The sequence below is a fragment of the Pelodiscus sinensis genome, chromosome 14 (genome assembly GCF_049634645.1).
Source record: "Pelodiscus sinensis isolate JC-2024 chromosome 14, ASM4963464v1, whole genome shotgun sequence".
In the NCBI taxonomy this organism is placed as follows: domain Eukaryota; kingdom Metazoa; phylum Chordata; order Testudines; family Trionychidae; genus Pelodiscus; species Pelodiscus sinensis.
The window spans coordinates 29,530,831-29,555,258 of NC_134724.1; the positions used below are offsets into that span (position 1 = coordinate 29,530,831).

Consider the following 24,428-nt stretch of genomic DNA (forward strand, 5'->3'; position numbering starts at 1 on the left):
TTCCACAAGTACAAAATTAAAACAGCCCATGTGACTTACTTTCTATTATCCATAAGGCTGGGATTACGTTGTCAAAGGTATCCTACTGTGTTTGGATATCTGACAGATTTACACCCCAAGGAACTTTGTGGTGCTAAGATGAAAATGGAATGTGAGGAGTTCTTGCAGGAGTTGATTACAGTGCTGAGCAAATAAAACACTCAGGGTGTAACAAAATAATGCCAATATTTAATGGTGTTTAACATTAGTCTTTTTACAAGTGTGAGCTATTCATTATGTCCTGCATGAAAAATGAGCTTTTATTTACCTCTAAATAGAATCAGACCAATAATTTTAAGTGTGTAAATTAAAAACATAAGACTCGCCTTTTGCCAAACATACAGCTATTACAATATGGACTAAGGCAAAACCATAACTCCATAGCCTGAGATTTCCCTAAATGACAGTGTGTGTTATAAGTCTTGTAAGTACAACATCTTCCTTACACACACATGTTCATTTATCTAATCCTGAGACTTTTCCCATTTGCTTTCAAATCGCTGTTTCTCTTCCTCTTTCCAAACGGCTCCCCTTTTACTCTGCTGGATCCCCTTGTAATGATACCAGAATGTGGGCAAAGCTCATTAGTCTCCCTGCTGTTTACAAGACAGGATTTATGCGCGATGTAGTGAACACAGTGACACTTGATCACTAAATGGCTAGAACCACCATCAAGGCTTTAATCTGAGAAATTTTTCACCCAGACAGTGCAAATACCTATCAGCATGTAGAAGCATGAAGAGCCATATTAATTACAGCTAGCACATGTAGCCCAATAACGAACCTTCTCTAAAGAGCACACCAATAAATACCCATTTGCGAAGGTTAATTTAATACAACCCTGAGCTGTTATCTGGTATAGGATATGTCGCCAATTCAATCCATTAAGTAATAAGTGAACTCTCAGGGGGCCTAGCTGAAGTCAAATGTTGTTATTCTAGGTTCACTGCTTTTAGTCTCCCTAAAGACCATTTAGGCAAACAGCTGGAAGAGCTGACTACAAAGGTTCTCAGTCACAGAAAGCCACTTTGTGAAAACAGGTAACTGATTTCCTGGTGAGAAGCCTTTATCAAGCACCCTGCCTGTGCGTGTGTATGTGAACGCGTCTACGCTCATCATATTTAGAGGGACAAATCCCAAAAAAAGAAAAGTAAGTTGCTCTTAATCCCTATGTAACCAGAGGGAAAGTCAGGCTGCCATAAAAAGTTTTTTTTCCCCCCCAAATGAGTCGATTAAAAAAGCAGTAAGAGACAGAGACTGTCATAGACTGCTTTCAAAAAATAATCAGTCACTAGATGGAGCTATGTCAATTTACACCAGCTCAGAGTCTGGGCCCAAAAGCTCTATGCAACCTGAACCACCTGGATAGATGGGGTGAGTGATGATGAGCTGGGATGTCTCTGCCTCTGTAGTTAGGGTACTTTTCATACTAACTATCAGGGTCTCACCTCTTTTTTCCAGAGGACTTCATTAAGATCTGTGGAAGACCTGTACAGTGATGTCACAAGAGGGAATAAGGTTAGCTCCAAGTCATCTTCTCCACACCCTACCACAGAAAGAATTCTGACACTCACAGAAAAAATAAAAAGAGTAGCAGCATTTCAGAGTACAGCATCATGTGACCTCAGTTTTCAGATCTCCCATCAAAATCTGAACCTAATAAATCTAATGAACAGAAGCAGCAAAACCCCCAAATACTGAATCTATCGTTGTGCTACAAAACAGCAGAAAGCAAATGTAAATGGCATGTGTGTGTGTATGCATGTACACACAATATATAATATGCTAAGTTCAGCCTTGGCCTGCTCCTTCCTGTCTTCTCTTTTTCTTTGCCGCGACCCTGACACTCTTACTTTCCTATGAACATTTTTAAACATTTGAGAAAGCAGCCTAATTCCAAAAGTTCATTTTTTGTCCAGTCTGAGACTTCAGTGCTAATTTGTCTATGGTATGGTGACTGGGGACAGGCATCTCTGCAGATGGAGTAATTTAGAGAACTTACCAGCTGGACTACTTAAAATATGTCATTTCTGTATTCAAAGACAAGGAAAGCACATGGTCTAATTGATGCAGTGAGGGATGGGGAAGCCAGGAGCTCTGGATTCAAATCCTGAGTCTAACGCGGACATGTATAACCTTGGGCTAGTTGCTGTGACCATCTTTCAGGTCTAAGCTTCCCCATCTGTAAAACAGATCTAATGCTCAGGGATATTGAAAGGCTGAACCAACTGATGCTTATTAGAAGCATTTGAGGTCCTTGGATGGAAAGTGCTGAGTATTATCTAGTGCACTGGAATGACTGTCAGTTAAAATGTCTTTATCAAAATAACAAATGGTTTTAAAATGACTGTCAAAGGGCTCAGAGCAGTAAGCCTGGGTTAGCACAGCACAGACTTGTTGCTCTGGTGCCTCAGACAGTCGTTTGAGATCTGGACTGCTTGCCTAAGAAGTTCAGGTGGGGAGGTTGGGACCTGCTTCGGTTCAGTTAAATCAATGGAGAAAGCCCCATTGAATTCAGTGGGCTTGGATCAGACCCTTAATGGAAAAGGCTGGAGAATTATGGTAGAGACAAGGAAAGAAAGACCTAGCACCTCAGGATGAAAAACGGCTGGATCACGTATTTTCAAGTCTGCAAAAATTACAATGAAAAAAAACTTTAAACACATGAAGCTATTGTAGGTCTCTGAACAGGATGATCCTGGATTCACTTACTGGGGCCTACTTTTCTGAACAGAATGGAAAGACTCATTCGCTCCCATGGGCCTTGGATCAGCCTTTTTGTTAGCTCAAGAGGCTCTAAGCTGTTGTCTGAGCTTTCAGGGTGCCCAGGTGCAGAGCCCTGCCTAGGATTGCTAGAATCACACTTTCTACATCAGGGATAGGCAATAATTTTTTTGGGGGGGGGGGAGGGAGAGACTTAATGAATTTTGGTACTAGTCACAGACTGGCTCCACATCCTTGCCCCCCCTTCACCTGAAGGGGAGGGGTCTGGGACTAGCCTCCCCCCTGAGTTGTCTGGGTGGGAGACTTTAATGTAAAAACAGAGCAATAGGTTTTGTGGTTTCCAGAGTCGCCTCTACTGCATTGCTTGGGAGCTGCCTGGGGTTGCTGCTGCTATTTAAAGGGTTTGCGGTGCCGGACCCTGCCAGGGTAGCACCATGACCCGGAGCCGGGAGCCATTTAAAAAGGATCCTGCTACCTGAGCCACCGCCTGGAAATTTAGTGACACGGGCAAAAAGATATAAGTAGAAAGTGACCAGATGCAGTCCACAGGCCAGATCAAAGTATTAGGCGAGCTGGATCTTGCCCAGCCCTGTTCTAGGCTGAAAGAGGAGGGAACCCTTAAAGATGGCTCTTTATTTTCCTTGCTTTGAACAGGTGAGTAGTTCATTCGACTATCCTTTCCTATCCACTCCATTAAGCTAAGCCATACAAATGGCTTAATATCGATTAGTATTCAAAACTACTATGAGGAAATAGAGATGTTCTACAACAAAGTACAATCGTGTTTGGTAGAGATGCACAGTGACCAGTGCTGAGATCTGAGGAAGCCAAGTTCTCAAATGGGTCAGAAAAGCAGTGGTGACAAACTCTTGTTAGATTTCAACAGACAAAATAAAATGGCTGTTTTCAAGTTTGTGAGCCCAGATTCTCATTTACACCAAGACCCTATATATCACAGTGGCAGCGATAAAGGGGGCTTAAAGTGGCTGTAAATGTAACTTACTTCCATTTTAAGACCCTTTTCACTGCCAGGGTGGTAAATTAGAAGTAGGACCAGTGTCTTGGGATATGCCACAGTGATCTCGTTGAAGAGGTTTTGTAGGCTTTTCAGCTAGTCAGCCTGCAGCTTTCATCCAAGTCATCTTACAGTTATAAAAGTACAAGTGCCTATAAACCAATGCAAAAAGCTTGAGAGAGAAATGGGTGATCTGGACTGTTTCACGGAGAGAAAAAAAACCTTGGTATGTTTGAAACATGGTGGGGTGAGAATAATCAGTGGCATACCATAATTTCTAGCTATAAACTTCATAGAGAGGACTGGTTAGGCTGCAAAGTTGAGGGGGAGTAGCCCCATATATAAAGAATTCCATGAATTCTATTGAACCAAAATGTCTGGGTAGAAAGGACCCTGAAGTAGACTCGTCAGTGGATACAAATCTGTGGTCATAAAAATACAAACACAATAGCAAGGGCATAGTCCTGACATCTGGATCAGAACAATAATCATGAAGTTAAAACTGAAAAAGAACAGGGAAGCAATAAAAGCTATTAGAATAATAACCACATATTACCCAACTAGCTATTATGCTGTGAAAGTGTGCATAAGAGAAAAAAATGCTTTCTATTTTAACCCACAATTGACTTAGCCCTGACTTAGCCTTGGTTTAAGAAATAATTGTAGCTGAACCATTGAGTAACAGTTACCACGTAAATAATTTCAACATCATAGCAGGAGAGGCTCACATGTAGAAGCACTACTCGCTAGGATATTAAAACATCAAGAAAGGGATTTTTTTTTTAAAAAGGAAGGAAGTTAGAAACCTCCTGCTTGAAGTTAGGAAATTAAAATCCATAGAATCAGCATGAAGGCGTACAAATGTATAAGAGTCACAGAAGATTTGCATTCCCAAGGCCAAAAAAAGGAAGCAAAGAGACAAGAAAAAAATGGGACAGTTAAACAGAAAGATACAAAGATTTATGCAAGTCAGAAAATATTCTTTATAAAAGCAAAAGACACCAATGGAAGAGAACATAAAATGTAGCAGCAGCAAGATATAAAATAGCAATTTAAAATGGCTTTGAGGTGTTTAACAAGAAAATATTTAAAATGTAAAGGCAAATTAAAAATTCACAGAGTGTAGGGTTTGTTTTATTTTTTATAAAAAAGCTTGTGAGAGTTCGTGGGGAATCACAAGACAATCTTGCTGTGATGGGGAGAATAAAGGAGGCTGCAGACTAACCTCAGGCCAACATTTTCAGAGCTGGCCCCGATTTTGTGTCTCTCAATGTGGATACCCAAAATTGGAGATACACAAAGCGGAGAGACTTCTTGGGCAATCTGGACCTAATTTCAAAGGGGTGTGGAGGAGTGGGGTCATAAGTCTACACCACAGAAGAAAATGGGGAAATACCTATCATAGGGGTTCTTTCCTACCCAAAAACCTATCAGTCAATGGTGCCCCAGTTTCATATATGTTGCAAAGAGATTAATTCTGTGATCTTAGGAGCAGCCCAAAATGTTAAGCTAATGCAAAATCTCACAACCTAGGCAGGTTGAGCCTTGGCCAGTAATTGCATGAGAAATCTGCTAGGAAATCCCAGGCTGCTGCTAATAGTTGAGTTGGTGATTTAGTATGTAGCATATTTCTCACTGAGCCAGGACTGAAACAATTCCCCAGGATGGTGTTGCAAGGAGTGTCATATCTCAAATTAAATGAAGAATTGAGGTCCTGACCAAACACTGTCATTTAAAATCCTATGGAATTTTTCACCCAGGGAGCACGAGAGGATAGGGTTGTTAGCTTTTGTATTATGATCAAACTTTAGTTTGGGTAATTGCATTTCATCATCCTAAAATCCTCTCCAAATTCATCTGACACTAGTATTCTTCACTGTTGCCCCTTGTTGCTCTGCACTGTTATGAAGCTCATGTATTTCCTCCTAGAAGTGGTTTCCCTTCAGCAATATAGAGGTACGTTTGGAGAGCCTTAACGTTGAAATGCTCTTTATATTACCCATGTTCGTCGTTTTCAGAAAGTTCAACTATTTCCTGCTGCTGGCTGTTCAGAGAACAGCAAAGATTGCTATGGATGCAGAATGCTTTTTTTCATTTCTGCCGGGCAAAAGAAGAAACAACATTTTCATGCAGGGATGGACTTCATTATAATTCTGCATACCACTACCACCTCCAGAACAGGTTTCTGCAATTGAATCACTCTACTATGGGCTACACCCGATGATCATATGGAAACTTCAGCTGGATTAAAAGGTGGCATACTTAGTGATACTGGGTACAGGGACTATATTGTACCTCTGCTCAGTATAGCTGAGGGCAATTTAGTGTATTGGCTGCAATCTACTAATCTCTTTATGGATTAAGGCATGTGTATTCTAGAGATTACCTCTCTCCTTGCATTTTATTGTGAAAATTGAGATCAGATGGAGTATCAGGGAATTTTCACTGGAGGACCCTCCCCTCTGAAACTTACTCCTACGTCAGTCCAATAACGCCCGAATGTCTGGACTTTCCGGTTATGATGCAAAATCTAATTCAACAAGCACCCTCTAATGGGGGAGGAATTCTGTTTTTGTTGATTGGAGAATATTTTAGCGTTGACTTTGTGTCATCTTTGATGTGGTGCTTTGTACTGCATATTTAAATAATGAATTGTTTGTGCACTATAAATATGAGCACATTGTATTAATTTAAATACATGTCCCATTTATCTATTCACGGTGAAGATGATTATTAAAAACAATATCAAACTTTGACCAGCGGTGTTATGATTTTGAAAGATTTCCAACCACGGAATTTCTTGTGCTGTGTGAAACAAGCTGGACATATAAAATCAGAGTCACTAATAAGGCAGGATTAGGTTTTTAAAAAATAAAACACTTTTTAAGATACACCAATTTAATATATAAAATAAGAATAATGTTTTAAAGTCTTTAAGTAGCCATTTTAGCCACTTAATTTGTGTTTGTTCCTAGGTACCTAATACCTAGTACCTAGGTACCTAATACCTAGGTACCTTAATTGAGGATGCCATCATGCCCCTCCAAAGGAGAAAGTGGAGGGAGATTTATTTGCAAATACCATGGAAGTGCTCTAGAGTATTAATCTGATGAAGAAATTTACTTTCTTTGATAATAAATAAAGTCTTTACATAGCCCCATTATACAGATACATCTCAATAAATAACAAACAGTCTAGCGGCACCTTAAAGACTAACAAAACATATATCAGCCTCTTGTAACTTGAACAATTTAATTCACTATTTTTTTCCTCTCCTCCCTGCCTTCTCTTATTTATTCTTGGATCTGGACTTTTAATACTCTAGTAATCTGAAGAAATGGGTGGGTGTGATACTCTTATACTGGAAAAGCTAAAATAAAAATTGAAAAACAGTAATTTAAAAAGAATGAGGTGATGAGCAACTGAATTGTAAAAACCTTGTTTCAATACTAGGAAAAGTAGTTGAGAAAAATTGTAGGAAAAAAACTGATATTTTATGAACCATTTCGCTATTTATATGAACAGACTGGCATAGATTCTACCACTGTGCCTTTGTAGCCAGTTGAAAGTTCTTTGAAAAGAGTTATCCAAATGATGAGCAGAGAAGAATCAGTCATTATAATTTATTTAGACTTTAAAAAGGCTTTTGATCATAAAGTCCTTCACAAGAAGCTATTAAGGAAAGTTAGTAACCACATGGTGAGAGATAAAGTCCTGTCATGAATTAAAATCTGGTTAAGAGATAAGAAGCACAGAGTGGAAATAAATGGACAATTCTCAATGCAGAAAAAGGTTAATAGAAAGGTGCCCCGGGGTCATTACTATAACTAGTGGCAATCAATATCTTTGTTCACTGGATCATTAATAGTGAGGTGCATCGACTGAAGATAAAAAATATTCAAAGTAGTCAAGGGACTGGAAGGGATTGTGAGAAATTCTATCAGATCTCACCTAACTAGGTAATTGGACAATATAATAGTTTAAATTCATCATAGGTAAGTGCAAAACAGTGCACACAGGAAGGAAGAATTTAAATTACGAGTACAAATTAATAGAATCTGAGTTGTAACTTCTAGAGAAAGATTTAGGCGTTCCTGTGGACAGTTCTTTGAAGATATCTGTGAATGTGCAGCACAACGAAGTGAACAGAGAAAGATACATTAACTCCACTGTATGTGTTCACCTTGAATACTACATTCAAGTTTATTACGAACACCACCGTGTACAGCAGTGGTGGGCAATAAAATGGAAGCAGTTTACCAGGGTCAGCTCCTGTTGGGCAGCTGCTGCTATATTTACCTGTACCTCCATAGGAACGGGTTATTGCAGCTTCCATTGGCTATCCACAGCCAACGGGACCTGTGATCCCTATACCTGCAGAGGTGCATGTGAATATGGCAGTGTGGGGGCCCATCAGAGGCTGGTATTTGTCTAGCCCGGTATACAGGATCCAGTTGGGAGAGGAAGGATGGGGAATTCTGCATTGCCAAGCAGACAGATTAACTGACTAATTTAACAAGACCTTTTAGTCTCTAGCGTCTATGAGTCTAAAAACATATAAAGACATTTATATGAAAATAATAGCATTTTAGCACATCAAGGGGTCAGGAAGAAATTCCCCCTTTAGACCACAATATAGTTTCAATCCTGTTCAGTGCACTTTCCTCTGAAACATCTAGATCTGGTCACAGTGGAAGACTGTTACATACCAATCGACCCACTGGTCAGTTCCAGCATACTTCTAATACAGGGAGATTAAGTTGGTGGATCAACATCGTGTCAAATCCAATGTCTACTTTGCCAGTTTGTGCTGGCACAGAGAGCAGATTGGCAGAGCTATAGCCAAAAATCCACCCAGGCAAGCACACAGAAAAGCATCACACAGCACAGAATTTCTACAACCTGAATCCTCTGGACAGAGGAAATGAAGGGATCAATTGTCCACTTCTTAGCTCCTATCTCTTGCTGTCTTTCACCCGTGCACCCCCTGCTCCTAGAATTTTCCAGCTGAGCTGATCCACAAGGCCACTAACCTATTCCCATTCAAATGCTTCTCTGAAAGCAACTTCTATCAATGAATCTACAAGAAATTAGCCAGCTAACAATGGCCTGTTACACTGACAGGATGATTTTTTATATGAAACAAGACATGTCAATCCAAAAAGGATCTGCTGCCACAAGGGAAAATGATATCTAAGGAAAACTCCAACTGATTTTTTGTCAAACCTTCTGCTTCAGTTCAACAAATGAACAAAATTTCAGGTCAGTTATTCTAAGTAAACCATCTTCCCTCCTTGCAGCTGAATTTTGGTCAAGAAATTACTCTGGGAATCTCTGGCTGGCAAGAAAACCCGCAGGAACGGGGCTCTAGGCAAGGCCATAGAGTGGAGATGGGCAAGACAATTTAGTGGTAACGAATAAAAAAAAACCCACCTGTTTTGGAAGGTCAACTGTTTCTTTTTTGTTTTTATTTCACCAGAAGTCGCTTGCCATTTCTAATACTGTTGGGCTTGGCTCACAGTTTAGCTAATTTGTCTGAATTGTAACTGGTCTATATTTAGTTAAAGTTTAAAAGTGGAAAACTCTCCTCGATACAGGTTTAATACAATCATCAGTCTATTCACCTAATCCTAATGTATAATTCTTTTCTGCAGAAAGAGCCATTAATAGAACTGTATACTCACTCCTGTCATAATAAAGAATTTCATTCTGTTACAGTCCTTTTATCACAGGACCTCAAGGGACCTAATTTTGCAGCTCTTACTCATGCTCAAGATCAAGCTAAAAATGCTGTGCAAACAAGAATTAGAACTCATCATCAACTGGAGTATTATCATCCTTGTTAAAAAGTCAGTAAAATATAACACAGAGAGGATGAGACTGTCCACTCAAAGTGACATAAGCCAATGACAGAGCTGGGAAAAGTATCCAGAAGTCCTGGCTCTTTATTCCTGCTCAAACCACTATATCCCACCCAGTCGTTTCATGTCTATGTGATCTCCTAAAGCCAGAATGAAAATGCTTTGCAATGGCTTGTGTTTAACAGGATTTATTAATTTTATTTTGGGTGGCTTATTGTCAGCAGTTTTCTAGTTCTGTGGAGATGTGCAAAAATCAGGCTATGAGGGGGAGTTTAATATTGAAATGAAGTTTTTTCTGGGGCTACTCCCCAAAATTCTTGACTATACCAGACCTATTTTAATTTGTATTACAGATATAAAAATGACTTACATGTTGCTTTAGGCATTATCTTTGTTATTGAACCCTTAGTTTAGCATTCAGTGCATTTGTTCCCTACTGAGCTTTAACATATCACTGTTTCAAACAGAACTATAGAAGAACCTCAGAGTTACGAACACCTCAGGAATGGATGTTGTTCGTAATTCTGAAATGTTTGCAACTGCAAACAAAATGTTAAGGTTGTTCTTTCAAAAGTTTACAACTGAACATTGACTTAATGTTATTCTAAATAAACCATCTTCCCGTCCCTCATCTGACTTAAAATGTGGAATCTCCATCACTGGAGATATTTAAGAGCAGATTGGATAGACATCTATCAGGGATTATCTAAACAGTGTTTGGTCCTGTTGTGAGGACAGGGGACTGGACTTGATGACCTCTTGGGGTCCCTTCCAGTTCTAGGATTCTAGGATTCATCTATAATTAATAGAGTTTTGAAACTTTATCATGCAGAAGATAAAATCTGCTTTTAACCATTTTAATTCAAATGAAACAAGCAGAGTAACCATTTTCTGTTCAAATCTTTTTTTAATCCCTCCCCTGCCATTTTCACAGTTTACATTTAACACAGCACTTTACTTTATTTGCCTTTTTTATTGTCTCTGCTGCTGGCTGGTTGCATACTTCCAGTTCCAAATGAGATGGGTGGTTAACTGCTCAGTTCATAACTCTGGTGTTCATAACTCTGAGGTTCTATTTATGTTACAATGCAGGTGTGAACCTTTAGTACACACCAGCAGGGACCACACAGACCAATTAATGTGCAATACAATAGTACAATTTAAAAAGCACATCCCGATAGTCCCTATTACTGTTCCATGTAGATATAAACCAGAGAGCAGCAATATTGCCCATATAATAACAAACTTTTCTGGGAAAGGGGTGAAGTCAACTCAAATTGAGTAACCATTTCTGGTATTTTTTTCAGTGTTTATTGAATCAACACATTTTTTACCAAGATTGGGATATTTTATTGGTGCTTAAATACAAAAATCAGAAGTCCTGTCTATAAAAATGGTTGATAATAACAAGAGATCAGGAATTCCTGCAGAACCCCACCACCACCAACACCAAGGTGGACATAGTAAACAAAACCTCTGCAAGGGGAATAGTCCCACTGGAATAATTCCATGTCTATTTTTAAACACTGGAGAGTTGCTCAGATAGTATAGTGTCAGAGATGCCATATAAATACCAAGATAAAAGAACAGATCAGATTATAAGGAGGTTCAGACTGTGGAGCCCAGCGTCCCCACAGATGTACACAGATCTCTGGAGTTCCACTACATGCTAAGAATGCCTAGACTGTGTGGATTCACTGCTGTGGCTTCCCTCAACATCTGATGCTCCTCCAAAATGCCATTTTGGAGGAGTTCCCAGCATGGAGATGGCACTATTGCATTGATTGCTTGTTGCCAGGGTGAGGGAGCTTGGCATTCCCTGCTCACCACCCTCTCCATATATATGGATCTCTGGATTGAGAGAGAGATCATCACAGGTTTGGAGCAGGGGAGCGAGGAAGGATGAAAAACAAAACCATAGAATGACTTTACTTCCATGTAGCTATGTCTTGACTGCAGGCTTCTTTTGGAAGAAGCTTTTCTGGAAGAGATCTTCCAAAAAAACTTCTTCCAAAAGAGAGCATCCACAGTGCAAAAGTGCATCGAAAAAGCAATCTGCTTTTTCGACAGATAGCATCCACACTGAATGGACTCTATCTCACACGTAAGCTCTGATTACTATGGGCGGAATGACCCCCACAGCACCTATGCTTTTTCCTCTTTCCTATTCTTGCGAAAGAACTCCTTCTTTCCCATCCACACACGCCTTTTTCCAAAAGAGCTCTTGGAAAAAGGCTTTTTCCTCATAGAAAGAGGTTTACCAATGTCAGAAAAAAGGCTGTTCTTTCAATTTTCCTTTGAAAGAATGCAATTGCATTGTGGACATAATTGAAGGGTTTTTTTTTTTAAATGGCTGTTTTTTCAAAAAAAAACAAACAAAACCCTCTGTAGTATAGACATACCTGTAAGAGGGGAAGATCCTCCTGTCTAGTAATACCAACTTATTTATATGAGGCTTAGAAATGAATAATTATAATGGAAATCTTGAGTGTCTTGCACACAGCAGTTCCAGTGAGTGTCACCAGACGGGGAGATATTTAACGCTAAATCAAATGTGGACATTAATCTTGTTTAAGTTTGGATAGAATCTGACTGTTGTTTCTCTTCCAACATTTTCCTATTATTTATATATGAAATTAGTTATTTCCTATAGTGCCCAATCTAGGGGAACATATTTCTATGACTAATTTTTAAAAAGAAGACTATATTCCCTTCTGAGGGTGGAGTTCAGTGTAAACGACAACAAATATTAAAAGAAAACTGTATTTGTGCATTAGGAAATTGACAGTAACTGCAATTTTTTTTCATGATCAATGAAGAAATGTATAGTACATGTTCCAAATCATGGAACAGAAGTATATGTAATAGAACCCAAACATTCTCTCTTGATTCATTTCACTTTATCCAGCATTTAGTGATTTGAAGAAACAATTTTATGATATTTGGTGGTTGACCAACTGCACCCAACTTCAAACACGACCGATGTTTATTTTATGTATGTCACTTAATGGGTCTTAGTAGTGTGGTATTTTCTTAGGAAAATAATATACATGCTACTATTTTAAAGATTCCTGGGTAAAAAGTAATATTTAATGCACATTTTAAAAATCTATAATGAATATAACTTAAGGCTCTCTGGAAGTCTAATAGCTTTTAGACTTCACTTAAAATTTCTTAAGCATTTTTTTTTCAAATTTAGAATTTAAAACACAGCAGAAATGCAATCCTTAACTAGCAAAAAAAAAAAATTTTTTTTCCAAGGAACTTTAATTTCTCTGCATTACCATTCTTTATTTTATGTAAAGAACTAGCTCCCAAATGGCCAAGACTTCACATTCAGAGAGAATTGTTGTAAGGAGTTCAAGAACTCTGAGCACTATTTGTGCGTTTAAAGGTCTCAGCTAACAAGCAAGAGGAGAGGCTGCTGGAAATGCTTACAGATGTCTGGATTTTACAAGCTTTTTTTGTAAAGTGCTTTAGTCTAACATTATTTATTGTTTATGGAAGTTGTTTGTCACTTAAGACATGGAGTGAACCCTCCCCGAAATGAAAGAATCAAGTTTCTATCCATTATTTCATTTCTGATTGTTTTTCTTTGTAATAGGTGGGAAAGTGGATCCAGGATAAAAGTCCTGCCCAAGACAAGACTCCAAACTGAAGACTCCAATTATCTATAAATCACTTGTCTTTCCTGCAGAGAGAGAAAGAAAAGAAAGGGGGAGGAGAAAGAGAGAAAGACACAGACAGAAAAACAGATACTGAAGACATGCCAAATAAAATACTAAAGATACCTGTTCTATACCAAACTTCTTTCTTCAAGGGCAATCACAAGTTACCTGATATTTCAAATTCTTGTAAAACATTTTTGTTGTTGCTTTAATACTGAAAAATGAACTCTTATGTCAACCACTAGACTAGAATCTGTCACATCTCACATACTTCTGAGAATATGGGCATTTTCATTCTAGATTATTAGAGTAATGTTCCTTTGTAATAGTTTCTAACAAAAAAGAGGCACATGGCCACTCACAACTTTGCATTATACTTCAGAAAGATTTTAAACCAATTTCAAAGTTGCCTAAAGTTGAGAAAGGAACACACAATTACTACACAAATTGACGTGTACAAAGAATACTCACAGTACCTGACACCCATTTTATGATACATGAAGTAGTAATTTTAACCAGTAAATAACATTCATGAAAAATATTTGCTCTGTAGCATCATCCTTACAATGACACATCAGCCACCCTCAAACACCCACTTACTTTTTAAATCATTTAAATTACCATCTGGATAATTATAAGTAAGCAAATATATGCCCTCTTAATTTGTATATCTAATTTTCATTAAAAAATATGAAGTCTAAAGTAGTTGATATTCTGCTCAATCAGTCTTTTAAAATAAGGAATAACTAAAAAATTAGAGAATAGATTAATTTTGTTACTAGCTTTAAAAAAAGAAAAACAAAAAGCTTTTAAAAAGATAATTGGAAAGAAAATATTACAATGGATTGGCTAACATGAGTTTCTTATAAGCGCTAAGACACCTGAAGGTGCATTTCTAGTGGAAAATGTTATCACCTTTTTCTAATGTCAAGGTATTTTCTATTCCTATTAAATTACTCGGTAATTAGAAATAAAGTCTTAACCATTGCAATCTGTTTATACAATGTACATTTGATATTTCTCCAGCATAAATGAAAACATGCTTCAGTTCAAGATTCTAAAGGTATAAAGATTCAATACATAAAAACAAATTTAAAAACTGAACTTGCCTTTACAAGCAACTGATCTAAAAGCCTGTTTTAGCTTCTGGAAACCATTCAATTCTATAATGTAATATAAAAATCCTAAGTATGTATTTACAGTAATCCAGCTGGATAATTCGTAACCGTACTTAATGAAAATATTATATGACACTATATGTCTTACATGTTAAAGATAATTTGTCCTCTAAACAATGTCATTTCAAGGGCGTACTCAGATATTAAGGAAGTTAGTCAAGAGACCTGTTTCAAGGCTGTAACAACCTGGTAGGATTAAGAGCCCTCCAGGAACTGTAAAAAAAAGTCCCAAGGGTACATGGTCCATTTCAAGAAAGAAAACATTTTTGTTTTCTGATTGAGAAGTATGTACAATACTTTCTTTGATTTCCATCAGGAGTGTCTGAAATGTATAAGGGAAACACTGACTACTATACTAAAAATAAAACTGATCAGTTTTGTGGAAAATATTTAAAGAAGCACATAAATGGTACAGCCAACCTCAGCAAATCTCATTTGCTTTTCTATTATCCTTTGGCTTCCCAGATGGGTTACAGGGCTACAACAATCCATTTCCTTTATTAGTGTTTCAAGGCAGTTTTTTATCTCGGCACTGAAGACGGTTAGGGCAGATTGGAACCGATTTAAAGCAAAATCCCTCTTCTGGAGGGACAGCCGTGAGCTCCCTGCCAGAAGAAATGAACACAACTTACCTTGGTGTATTTGATTTCAAGGTTGAGAGTGGGAGAAGGCAGCAGATGCAGAGATGCCATCAGAGCGGCAGGGTCTGCCTTCACCTCTCCTGGCATCTCAATTTTACTGGAAGTCATAGTCTTGGGGGGTTTTATAGTACAAACGTTCTCCCTTTATCTGACCTGGGCTCCCCCCCCCCACACACACACACATGCACTTTTCTTTTTTTTCTCCCCCCGCCCCCCCCTTGCACAGATCAGCGCTGAAGATTTTGCTCCCGTCCTCTGTATATAGGCAGGTGTCAAGCCGGGTCTCTTCTCATTGGCCGCGCGGGCGGCGGCAGGGGGGCAGGTCCATCCTACCTAGGAGGATGGAAGGGCAGCGCGCTCTGGCTGCAGCGGCCGCTCAGCCTCCGCCCGGCCCGCAGGCGCTCGCTCGGCGCCCCACAGGTCTCCTCTGGCGGCCGCGGCCGGAGCCAGGCAGCGCCCCCCGGCCGGCAGCTCGCAAGTCTCGGGGCGCGGGGAGGCCATTCCCGAGCGTCCCCCAGCGGGGCGCGCAGACGGCGCTTGGAGGCGCGCTGGAGCCGCTCGGCTCCCCGGGACAGGCTCGGCTCAGAGCACCCCCCCTCCCCGCCCGGGACAGCTCCGCGGGACAGTCGCAGCCCCGCGCCCCCAGCAAAGTCCCAGCCACAGCGCGGGCGGCGGGTCCCTGCACGTCCTCCGCCGGGGCAGGGCCGGGAGAGCGAGACAGACACACGGACACACCCGGAGAGACAGAGCTGCAGGCAGGCAGCGGGAGCTAAAGATTTAATCACATACAGGGAGACACCCCGACAGACAGCCCGCCCCCACAGACACGGACAGCTACACCCCGACAGACAGCCCGTCCCTACAGATACACGGACAGCTACACCCCGACAGACAGCCCGTCCCTACAGATACACGGACAGCTACACCCCGACAGACAGCCCGTCCCTACAGATACAAGGACAGCTACACCCCGACAGACAGCCCGTCCCTACAGATACACGGACAGCTACACCCCGACAGACAGCCCGTCCCTACAGATACACGGACAGCTACACCCCGACAGACAGCCCGTCCCTACAGATACATGGACAGCTACACCCCGACAGACAGCCCGTCCCTACAGATACACGGACAGCAACACCCCGACAGACAGCCCGTCCCTACAGATACACGGACAGTTACACCCCGACAGACAGCCCATCCCTACAGATACACGGACAGCTACACCCCGACAGACAGCCCGTCCCTACAGATACACGGACAGCTACACCCCGACAGACAGCCCGTCCCTACAGATACACGGACAGCTACACCCCGACAGACAGCCCGTCCCTACTGATACACGGACAGCTACACACCCGTCCCTACAGATACACGGACAGATACACCCCGACAGACAGCCCGTCCCTACTGATACACAGACAGATACACACCAACAGACAGCCCGCCCCCACAGAGAGACACAGACAGCTACACCCCGACAGACAGCCCATCCCTACAGCTACACGGACAGCTACACCCCGACAGACAGCCCGTCCCTACTGATACACGGACAGATACACACCGACAGACAGCCCGCCCCCACAGAGAGACACGGACAGCTACACCCCGACAGACAGCCCGTCCCTACTGATACACGGACAGATACACACCGACAGACAGCCCGCCCCCACAGAGATACACGGACAGCTACACCCCGACGGACAGCCCGCCCCCACAGGGAGACACGGACAGCTACACCCAGACAGCCGCCCCTACAGATACACGGACAGATACACCCGGACAGATCCACACAGATATACACCCACATCCACCCGGATACACACCCAGATATAGCCCGACAGAGAGTCCCACGCGGATATACATCCACATTACACCCCGAAAGACAGCCTCTCTCTCCCCACTCCCACTGAGAGATTAGGACAGATACACTCAGAGCTCCACACGCGCATATACACAGATATGTCTCAACAGACAGCTTTCTCATGCACAGAGATACACACAGACCCAGAGACATACGCACACATACACAGTGCATACCGAGATTCATACACTGTTTTTATATACACGGACACAAAAGTATACCAGGAGCACAGCAAATACACACACCGACACAGATTATGTTTCCACATTAGGAAAATACAGGGGAATTTGATACCAGAGTAGATGCTGGCTAGTCCTGCCTCTTTGCTAGGACACAGCCATCTCCCCCTCCCCCCTAGTCCTGCCCTTAGCAAAGTTGGGTAGCACTTCCACTCCCAATGGAAGAGCCAAGGTGGGTGAGCTAATGGGCTTTATAAATCCAAGTCCTATTGGGGAGAGAGATAAGCTTAGAGCTTACACACAGCTCCTTCTGTGGAAGCTGGGAAACTTTTGTCTGTTGCCAACAGGAATTGGACCAACATGTTACCTCACCCATCTTGTCCCTCTAACATCCTGGGACCAACATGGATAGCAACAGGACACACTCCCAAAGTTTCTTTAGAAGTTTCTGGATGGGGATCTGCTCCCCTTGCCCAGCATAACACACCCTGGGGGTTTGCTTGCACAGCCCAACTTTGTTCTTTTCTGCCCTTCAAGGGATCTAACCAAACAAATCTCCACTTTCCCATCATATATTTCTGCAGAGGGACACTGCCTCTTCTTGCATTGGTCTCATAGGCTGCTGCAATTTGGGAATCAGAGTTTTAAAAACACATCCTGGTGTTTTTGCCCCTTCTATACCGCTCTCAGCTTTATTCTCAGCATGTCCCAGTTTTCTCAGAATCGCTTAGCTTTTTGCAGCAACTTACATCAAAGAGGCTGTGTCTCAGGGTGTGACAGTGATGAATGTAAACCAAATATCCCCCAAAGAAAGGGTGGCAGCAGATACCTGGTTATATGCAGCAGCATCTTCTGTTAGCCTGCTGCCCTCTGCTGGGCCATGTAGCTCATATCCATAGTCAGCTTCTCCCCTCCCTTCCCCCCCCCCCCCCCAGCAGAACAGTTTTAGTCTGTGAATTCAGTCAGTCTTGAAGACAAATAATAGAAATCAAAGCAACCAGGAAAACAGCAGGTTATTCTTTTTGTTGAGTTATTTAAGGATAAACAAGAGAATCTGGGGTAATTCTGGTTTTGTTACATGGACCCTTTTGCGAAGTCCACAAATTCTTGCTCCTCTGTGTTTTACAAACATGGCCACAGTTCATGGACAGTACAAATATAGAGTGTTGAAGGGTGTGTGTAAGGATAGAAGGTGAACTTCACTCCTCTGCAAAGGGCTAGCAAGAGTTAAGCATTTAAGTCACATGAGGACTAACTTGGGACATAAGTGGTGTATAGGCAACAGTGCTGATCTGTGAGTTCATACACAGTAGTGGTTTTCAGTAGTGAAAAAGGAAGGTACAAATATTTGTATAACTTCTTTCTTTCTTCCCCCGGCCAGTGAAGATGATGTCATAATTTTCTGGTTTTATGGGTAGGCAGGACTGTCAAGCTGTGAGTGAGATTTCAAAAATTAAGCAGTGCAATTTATAATGCCACACTGAAAACACAGAGCCAGCGTGTTAGCATATCAGTGATATATATTTATCAACTGCCTTAAAATGAATCAAATGAGGGAATCTCCCCTCATCCTCACAAGGGTTTGTATGTAAGGGGTTATTGTCAAAAATTTGAGAGATGGCACCTATGTGGCTTTTTCATTCTTAAGCAATACAGGCTGCTAGAGATTGAGTCAGAAGATTTCATTCCACTACACACTGGGGCTATGTCTACTCTCATGGCTTCTTGTACAAGTACAGCCATTCTTGTGCAAGAATCTGCAGAGCGTCCACACTGCCCACCCGCTCTTGCACAAGGAAATTTACAGTACTGCGTGGTAAGAGAGGGCTCCTTGCGCAAGAGTTACGCTCTTTTTTATCAGGTGTAAGCCCTGTTGCGCATGAGCTCTTGCGCAAGAGGGCAGTGTGGACGCTGGGCAGGGATTTCTTGAGCAAGAAAGCCCTATGGCTAAAATGGCCATCAGAGCTTTCTTGTGCAGGAGAGTGTCCACACTGCCATGGGAACTCTTGCACAAAAGCACTGCACGCACATGGCAGTGTGGACATTTTCTTGCGCAAGACGTCTTGCACAAGAACCCTTGCGCAAGATGTTCTTGCACAAGAAGCCGCCAATGTAGACATAGCCTAAGGGTATGTTGATACTTGCACCCTCTTTTGAGAGAGGGATGCAAATGAAGACATTTGAAATTGCAAATGAAGCCGGGATTTAAATATCCTGTGCTTCATTTGCATATTCACATTATGGTGCTATTTCAAAATAGCGCTAGTTTGAAATAACAGATGCTGTGAGGTTTCCAGTTATTTCAAGAAAAGGGTTTTCTATCAAAATAACCGCATCTTAACAGCGTTTGTTATTTCAAAATAGCACCATAACTCGAATACGCAAATGAAGCACGGGATATTTAAATCCTGGCTTCATTTGCAATTTCAAATGTCTTTATTTGCATCCCCCTCTCGAAAGAGGGTGCAAGTGTAGACGTACCCTAATTGAAGTTGCCCAGTTTCCTCCAGCTGCTTGGCAGTACAGATCCCGTGCCCCTTGTTTCTAGAGGCTCCCCTTACTATCTCACATGTCCCAGAGACCAGCCACTCAGTGAGCTGCAAGGCTGAATACTAGCAATATTTTTTATGTGGATTCCCCCAAAGGATTTGAGAGGGTGATGATTGGCACCTCCTGTGGAGCCCACTGCCCATGAACAGAGAGCTGAATAGGGCTCCCAAGACAAGAGGAGGCAAATCTGTATTCACTCTTCTTGCCAGCTAGGGTCTACAGTGGTTTATTGCCTCATACGTGCAATGGAAATTATTTGAGCCTAAAACCAAGTGTGATTGTGTTCTCACTGGAGTGAATGGCAGCTTTGCCAATTGGGAGTAACAGGAAGGTCTAGACTTCAAAATGCTACACTGGACACAAGAACAAAGTTGCAATCTGAACACTGTGCATGCTTAATTATCATACCAAAGGTCATAGATTCAGCTCCCGGTCAGTTAATACAAACATTTCTTCTCGAGTGTTATCTGTCCAGGCTGGGATTCTATCTTCCTTGGTTTCTCTACCCACCCTATTTTGGGTACTACCACAATAAATAAGTAAATTGAATACAGAACTAAACTTGCTTTGTTTCTCATGTGAAAACAACAAAGACTTCTAATAAAAATTACATTGCATGGAAAAAGGAAGAAGACACCATTTGTTCTTGAATGCAAGGAGTTTCACAATCCTAAAAAGCCCACATATGGATAAAAATGACAATTTTACTGGAATCTTGCAACTATTTTTTTTCTATGGGGGGTAGGAGAGTTAAGTAAGTTGATAATTGTATCAGTCTATTTTACTTTCTTGCATGTGAATGGGTGTTAGTGCAAACCAATTTTCCTTCTATTTAGACAGCAACTTCAAATCACTTAATCTAGAAGTAAATTTGCTCTGTGTCATGTTATAATGACAAAGATATTACTGTCCTTCCATGCTTTGTAAAGAAAATAGTCACCGGCAAAATGGAGAAAAACCTGTATAGTTGTCTCCCTTATTTTCAGGTGAAGGATTTATGTTAGTAGCTAGCCAATAACACATTCATTCAAGTGCCAGCAATGTATATTGGCCAAACTGGCCAGTCTCTACGACAAAGGATTAATGGACACAAAACAGATATTAGAAATAGTAAAACAGAAACGAGGGGGGGAACATTTTAACCTGCCTGGGCACTCATTAATAGACTTAAAAGTAGCCATTCTTCTACAAAGGAATTTCACAAGCCAACTACAGAAAGAGTGCAAAATTGACTTTCATATGCAAATTTGACACCATCTCTCTTGGCCCGAACAAAGACTTAAACTGGTTAACATATAAAACCAGCTTTTCTTACATTCAATACCTGTTGACATCAAAAGCTAAGTATGGGATACTTTCAACCCACTCAATTAGCCTCATTACCAACTGGGACTACAGTTGACAGGTAATTTTTTTCTTTCCTCTCCCTTTTTATTCTGACCGTCCCCCTTTTTTTCTCCACTCAAGATCATCACCTCAGAAAAAGTGGGTTTTGCCCATGAAAGCTCCTGATACTATATAAATATATATATATTAGTCTCTAAGGGTACGTCTAGATTACATGCCTCTGCCGACAGAGGCATGTAAAATAGGCTACCCGACATAGTCAATGAAGTGGGAATTTAAATATCCCCGGCTTCATTAAAATAAAAATGGCCTCCGCACTGTGCTGGCTCAGCTGATCATCGGTACTGCACGCAAGTCAAGATGCGGGTCGGTTGACAAGGGAAGACATTGTCGACCGCTCCTGCAAACCTCGTTTCACGAGGCATAAGAAAGCAGTTGACAAAAGCTTCCCTTGTCGATCGATCCACGTCTTGACTTGCGCGCTGTGCCAACGATCAGCTGAGCCGGCACAGCGCGGTGGCCATTTTCATTTTAATGAAGACGGGGATATTTAAATCCCCGCTTCACTGACTATGTCGGGTAGCCTATTTTACATGCAGAGGCATGTAATTTAAACGTACCCTAAGGTACCACAGGACTACCTGATGTTTTGAAAGTTACAGACTGACACAACTACCCCTCTGAAATTAATTCTGCAAGGGCATGTCTACACTAGGAAATTATTTTGAAATAACTTATTTCAAAATAATAACCCCCGAAATAACTATTTCAAAATAGCATGTCCATATTATGGGGAAGCCCTGAAATTAGTCTGAGGCAGGCTCCCTTAATGTGGATGCACTATCTCGACTTTGAGCCCCAGGAAGCACTGGGGAGTAATTACTTTGAATGACTCTGAGGAGTAGTTATTTCAAAATAGCAACAGTGGAGCATCCACACTACCGCTATTTCAAAATAACTATTTTGAAATAAGTGCTATACCTCATGGAAAGCAGGAGTTATTATTTTGGAATAACCAGCCTATTATTTCGATATAGCGGACTTGGTACTGTGGATGCTCCACTTGTTATTTTGAAGTAAGAGAAGTTATTTTGAAATTATTCCCTAGAGTAGAACAGGGCCTACTATTATAATTTTTCTTTATTATCGGTTCTGCTCAGGTGAATCTAAAAGGTAGGTAACATTTATAAAAATATTTGATTTCATTTCCAAACCTTAATACCACCACTTCAAATTATGCTGTTTATAGTCAAATAAGTGGCATCACTTATATTAACACCATCTACCAAACCTCCAAACTAAAGATGTTTGATAGTAACAAAAAGCACAGGGGCAGTGCTGTGGCATGTAAACTTCACTAACATCCTTTACATTAGCAAGTTGGGACTCTTCTTGCCTAATGTCTTAGGGTGGCATTCATGGAGGGATTTAGGGATTTCCATACTGGGCATACAGGAACAACACTCCTAGGCTTCCCATACAAAGCAGGAGGCACAGAAGAATGAGAGCAACAAAAGCAAGCATGCTAAGCCTACCCCTCTTTCAGTCAAGGCTGTGGGGAGGTGCCTATCCATGTTTAGTGATCCACAGAAAGGAACTCACCACCTGGAGTCAGACAGATGTTTCTTAGAGGAATGACTTAGGCACCTGCCTCACTCCACAAGAAACAGGAGGAGGTGATGGTGCCCACCATGTAAGTTTTAGTGGTGTGGTTAGAGCACTCCCCTGGGATGGGGGAAATCTAGCTTCAGTTCCTCATTCTGCCTCCCTCTGGCCCAAGGACTTTTCCACTGTGGATAAATATATAGTCATTGCACGAGAGCAAGGGGATTAGAATGACTTTGCAGCCTAGGAGTTAGGGTACCCCGTGGGGAACCAACAGACACAACAGGTCCCTGGGCAGAGGAGGGGGATGACTCTGTACTCCCAGAAGGGGCAGGTCCTCAGGTGGAAGGGATTGAGACAGGGCTGCCAGCCCTCAGTGCCGCCTAGAGCACACCATGCCGGTCCTCCTCCCGAACCCTTAACGATGCTCAGAGCACACACCATGGCACTTCAGTGGCAATTTAGAGGGCCCAGGGCTCCAGGTATCCTCACTGCCATGGGCCCTTAAATATTGCCAGGCCCCAAGGCAATTAACTCCTTCTCCCCCCACCCCCACTCCCTGCCCATCAGTAGGCCTGAGTACCCGCTTGGAGGTGGGAGACCCTGGGTCCAGTCCCCTTGGTCCAACCACTCTATCATTATTTACCCACAGTGGAACAGCTTTAGCATGAGATATTGAAGGTCCCCTACATCTGAATATCCCATACTTCAATGGTGAGAGCACTTGCCTAGAGCTGGAAGACCCTGTTCAATTATTTTCTTCCTGACAGGCAGGAGGGATTGAACCTGGGTCTCTCACATCCCAGATGAGCACTCTGACCACCAGGTGAAAAATTATAAGGTGGGCACAGGCACCACCAACCAGATTTTGAAAGGAATCCAATCTAGTTGTCACCCTCTGAGCACATCTACTCGACCTAAGTAGGCCTCACATGTGATTTACAGGGCCAAAAGCCTGTCTGCCCCTAGTTCATTGATCACTCTGGGGGTTATATGGGAGACAGGTATCAGGATGCCTATAGACATGTAGCAGTGTGTATGTCCAGAGACAGAAATATAGGCCCCTAAGGAACTTTTACTCTGAAAAACTGAGGTGCAGCGTGAGTGTAGGTGCAGGAGTTTGGTGGATCACAGTGGAGCCAAAACTGGGTATCTAAAACAAGGACTTGGACACCTATGTCTGGGGTTTGTGTGTGTAAGTATTTACATGCATCTCGCCCTTACTTATTGCATTCCCACTCAGCACCTTCCAGGTTTGGCTATTTCTTTGTAATGGACTCACTTCAAGGATTAAGTATTAGACTTGTGCTGCACCAGAATCAACACAAGTGCAAATTACAGTCAGCAAGTGTTAACTATTAGAAAGGTGTATGGAGAATCAATGGTCCAGAAAGCAATTGAAATGCTTCCCTTACGGGGCCTCTGATGATCATTCATATAAAGAAATCCAGGGTAGTATATTGCCAGCATAGCAGCTCTTCATAACCTACTCCCCTACTCCCAGGGAATGTTAGGGGTAGGAGGCGGTATGGATAAAGTAATCCATGCTACAAAGCTCCTGGTCTGGCAAAGCAGCCCCAAAGGGGCCAAATGTGCCCCAGGTTGTCTTCAAGATCAGGGGGCAGAAAGGTAGCAGAGTCTCATATATGTTCTCGTGCTAACCATAGTTAGTATGTCATGAGATCTCTCTCAGACATAGAATAACTAACCAAGCCTACTAAATCATGTCCAACGAGGTGGATTTGTAGTTGGGAATA

General features: G+C 41.7%; 1 protein-coding gene across 2 annotated transcripts in view; it reads right to left on the reverse strand.

Moving 5' to 3' along the window:
- The window catches only part of ALDH1A2 (aldehyde dehydrogenase 1 family member A2), a 103,458-nt gene that overhangs the window by 68,051 nt on the left and 10,979 nt on the right, over positions 1-24,428 (reverse strand). Inside the window, exon 1 of one of the 2 annotated variants that reach the window (XM_006112467.3) lies at positions 15,118-15,343. The exons of the other annotated variant lie outside the window; for it this stretch is intronic. Coding sequence (XP_006112529.1) covers positions 15,118-15,234 — 117 coding nt within the window. The 5' untranslated portion in view covers positions 15,235-15,343. Of the gene's footprint in view, positions 1-15,117; positions 15,344-24,428 lie in introns of those variants that run through there. 2 annotated transcript variants of the gene reach the window in all.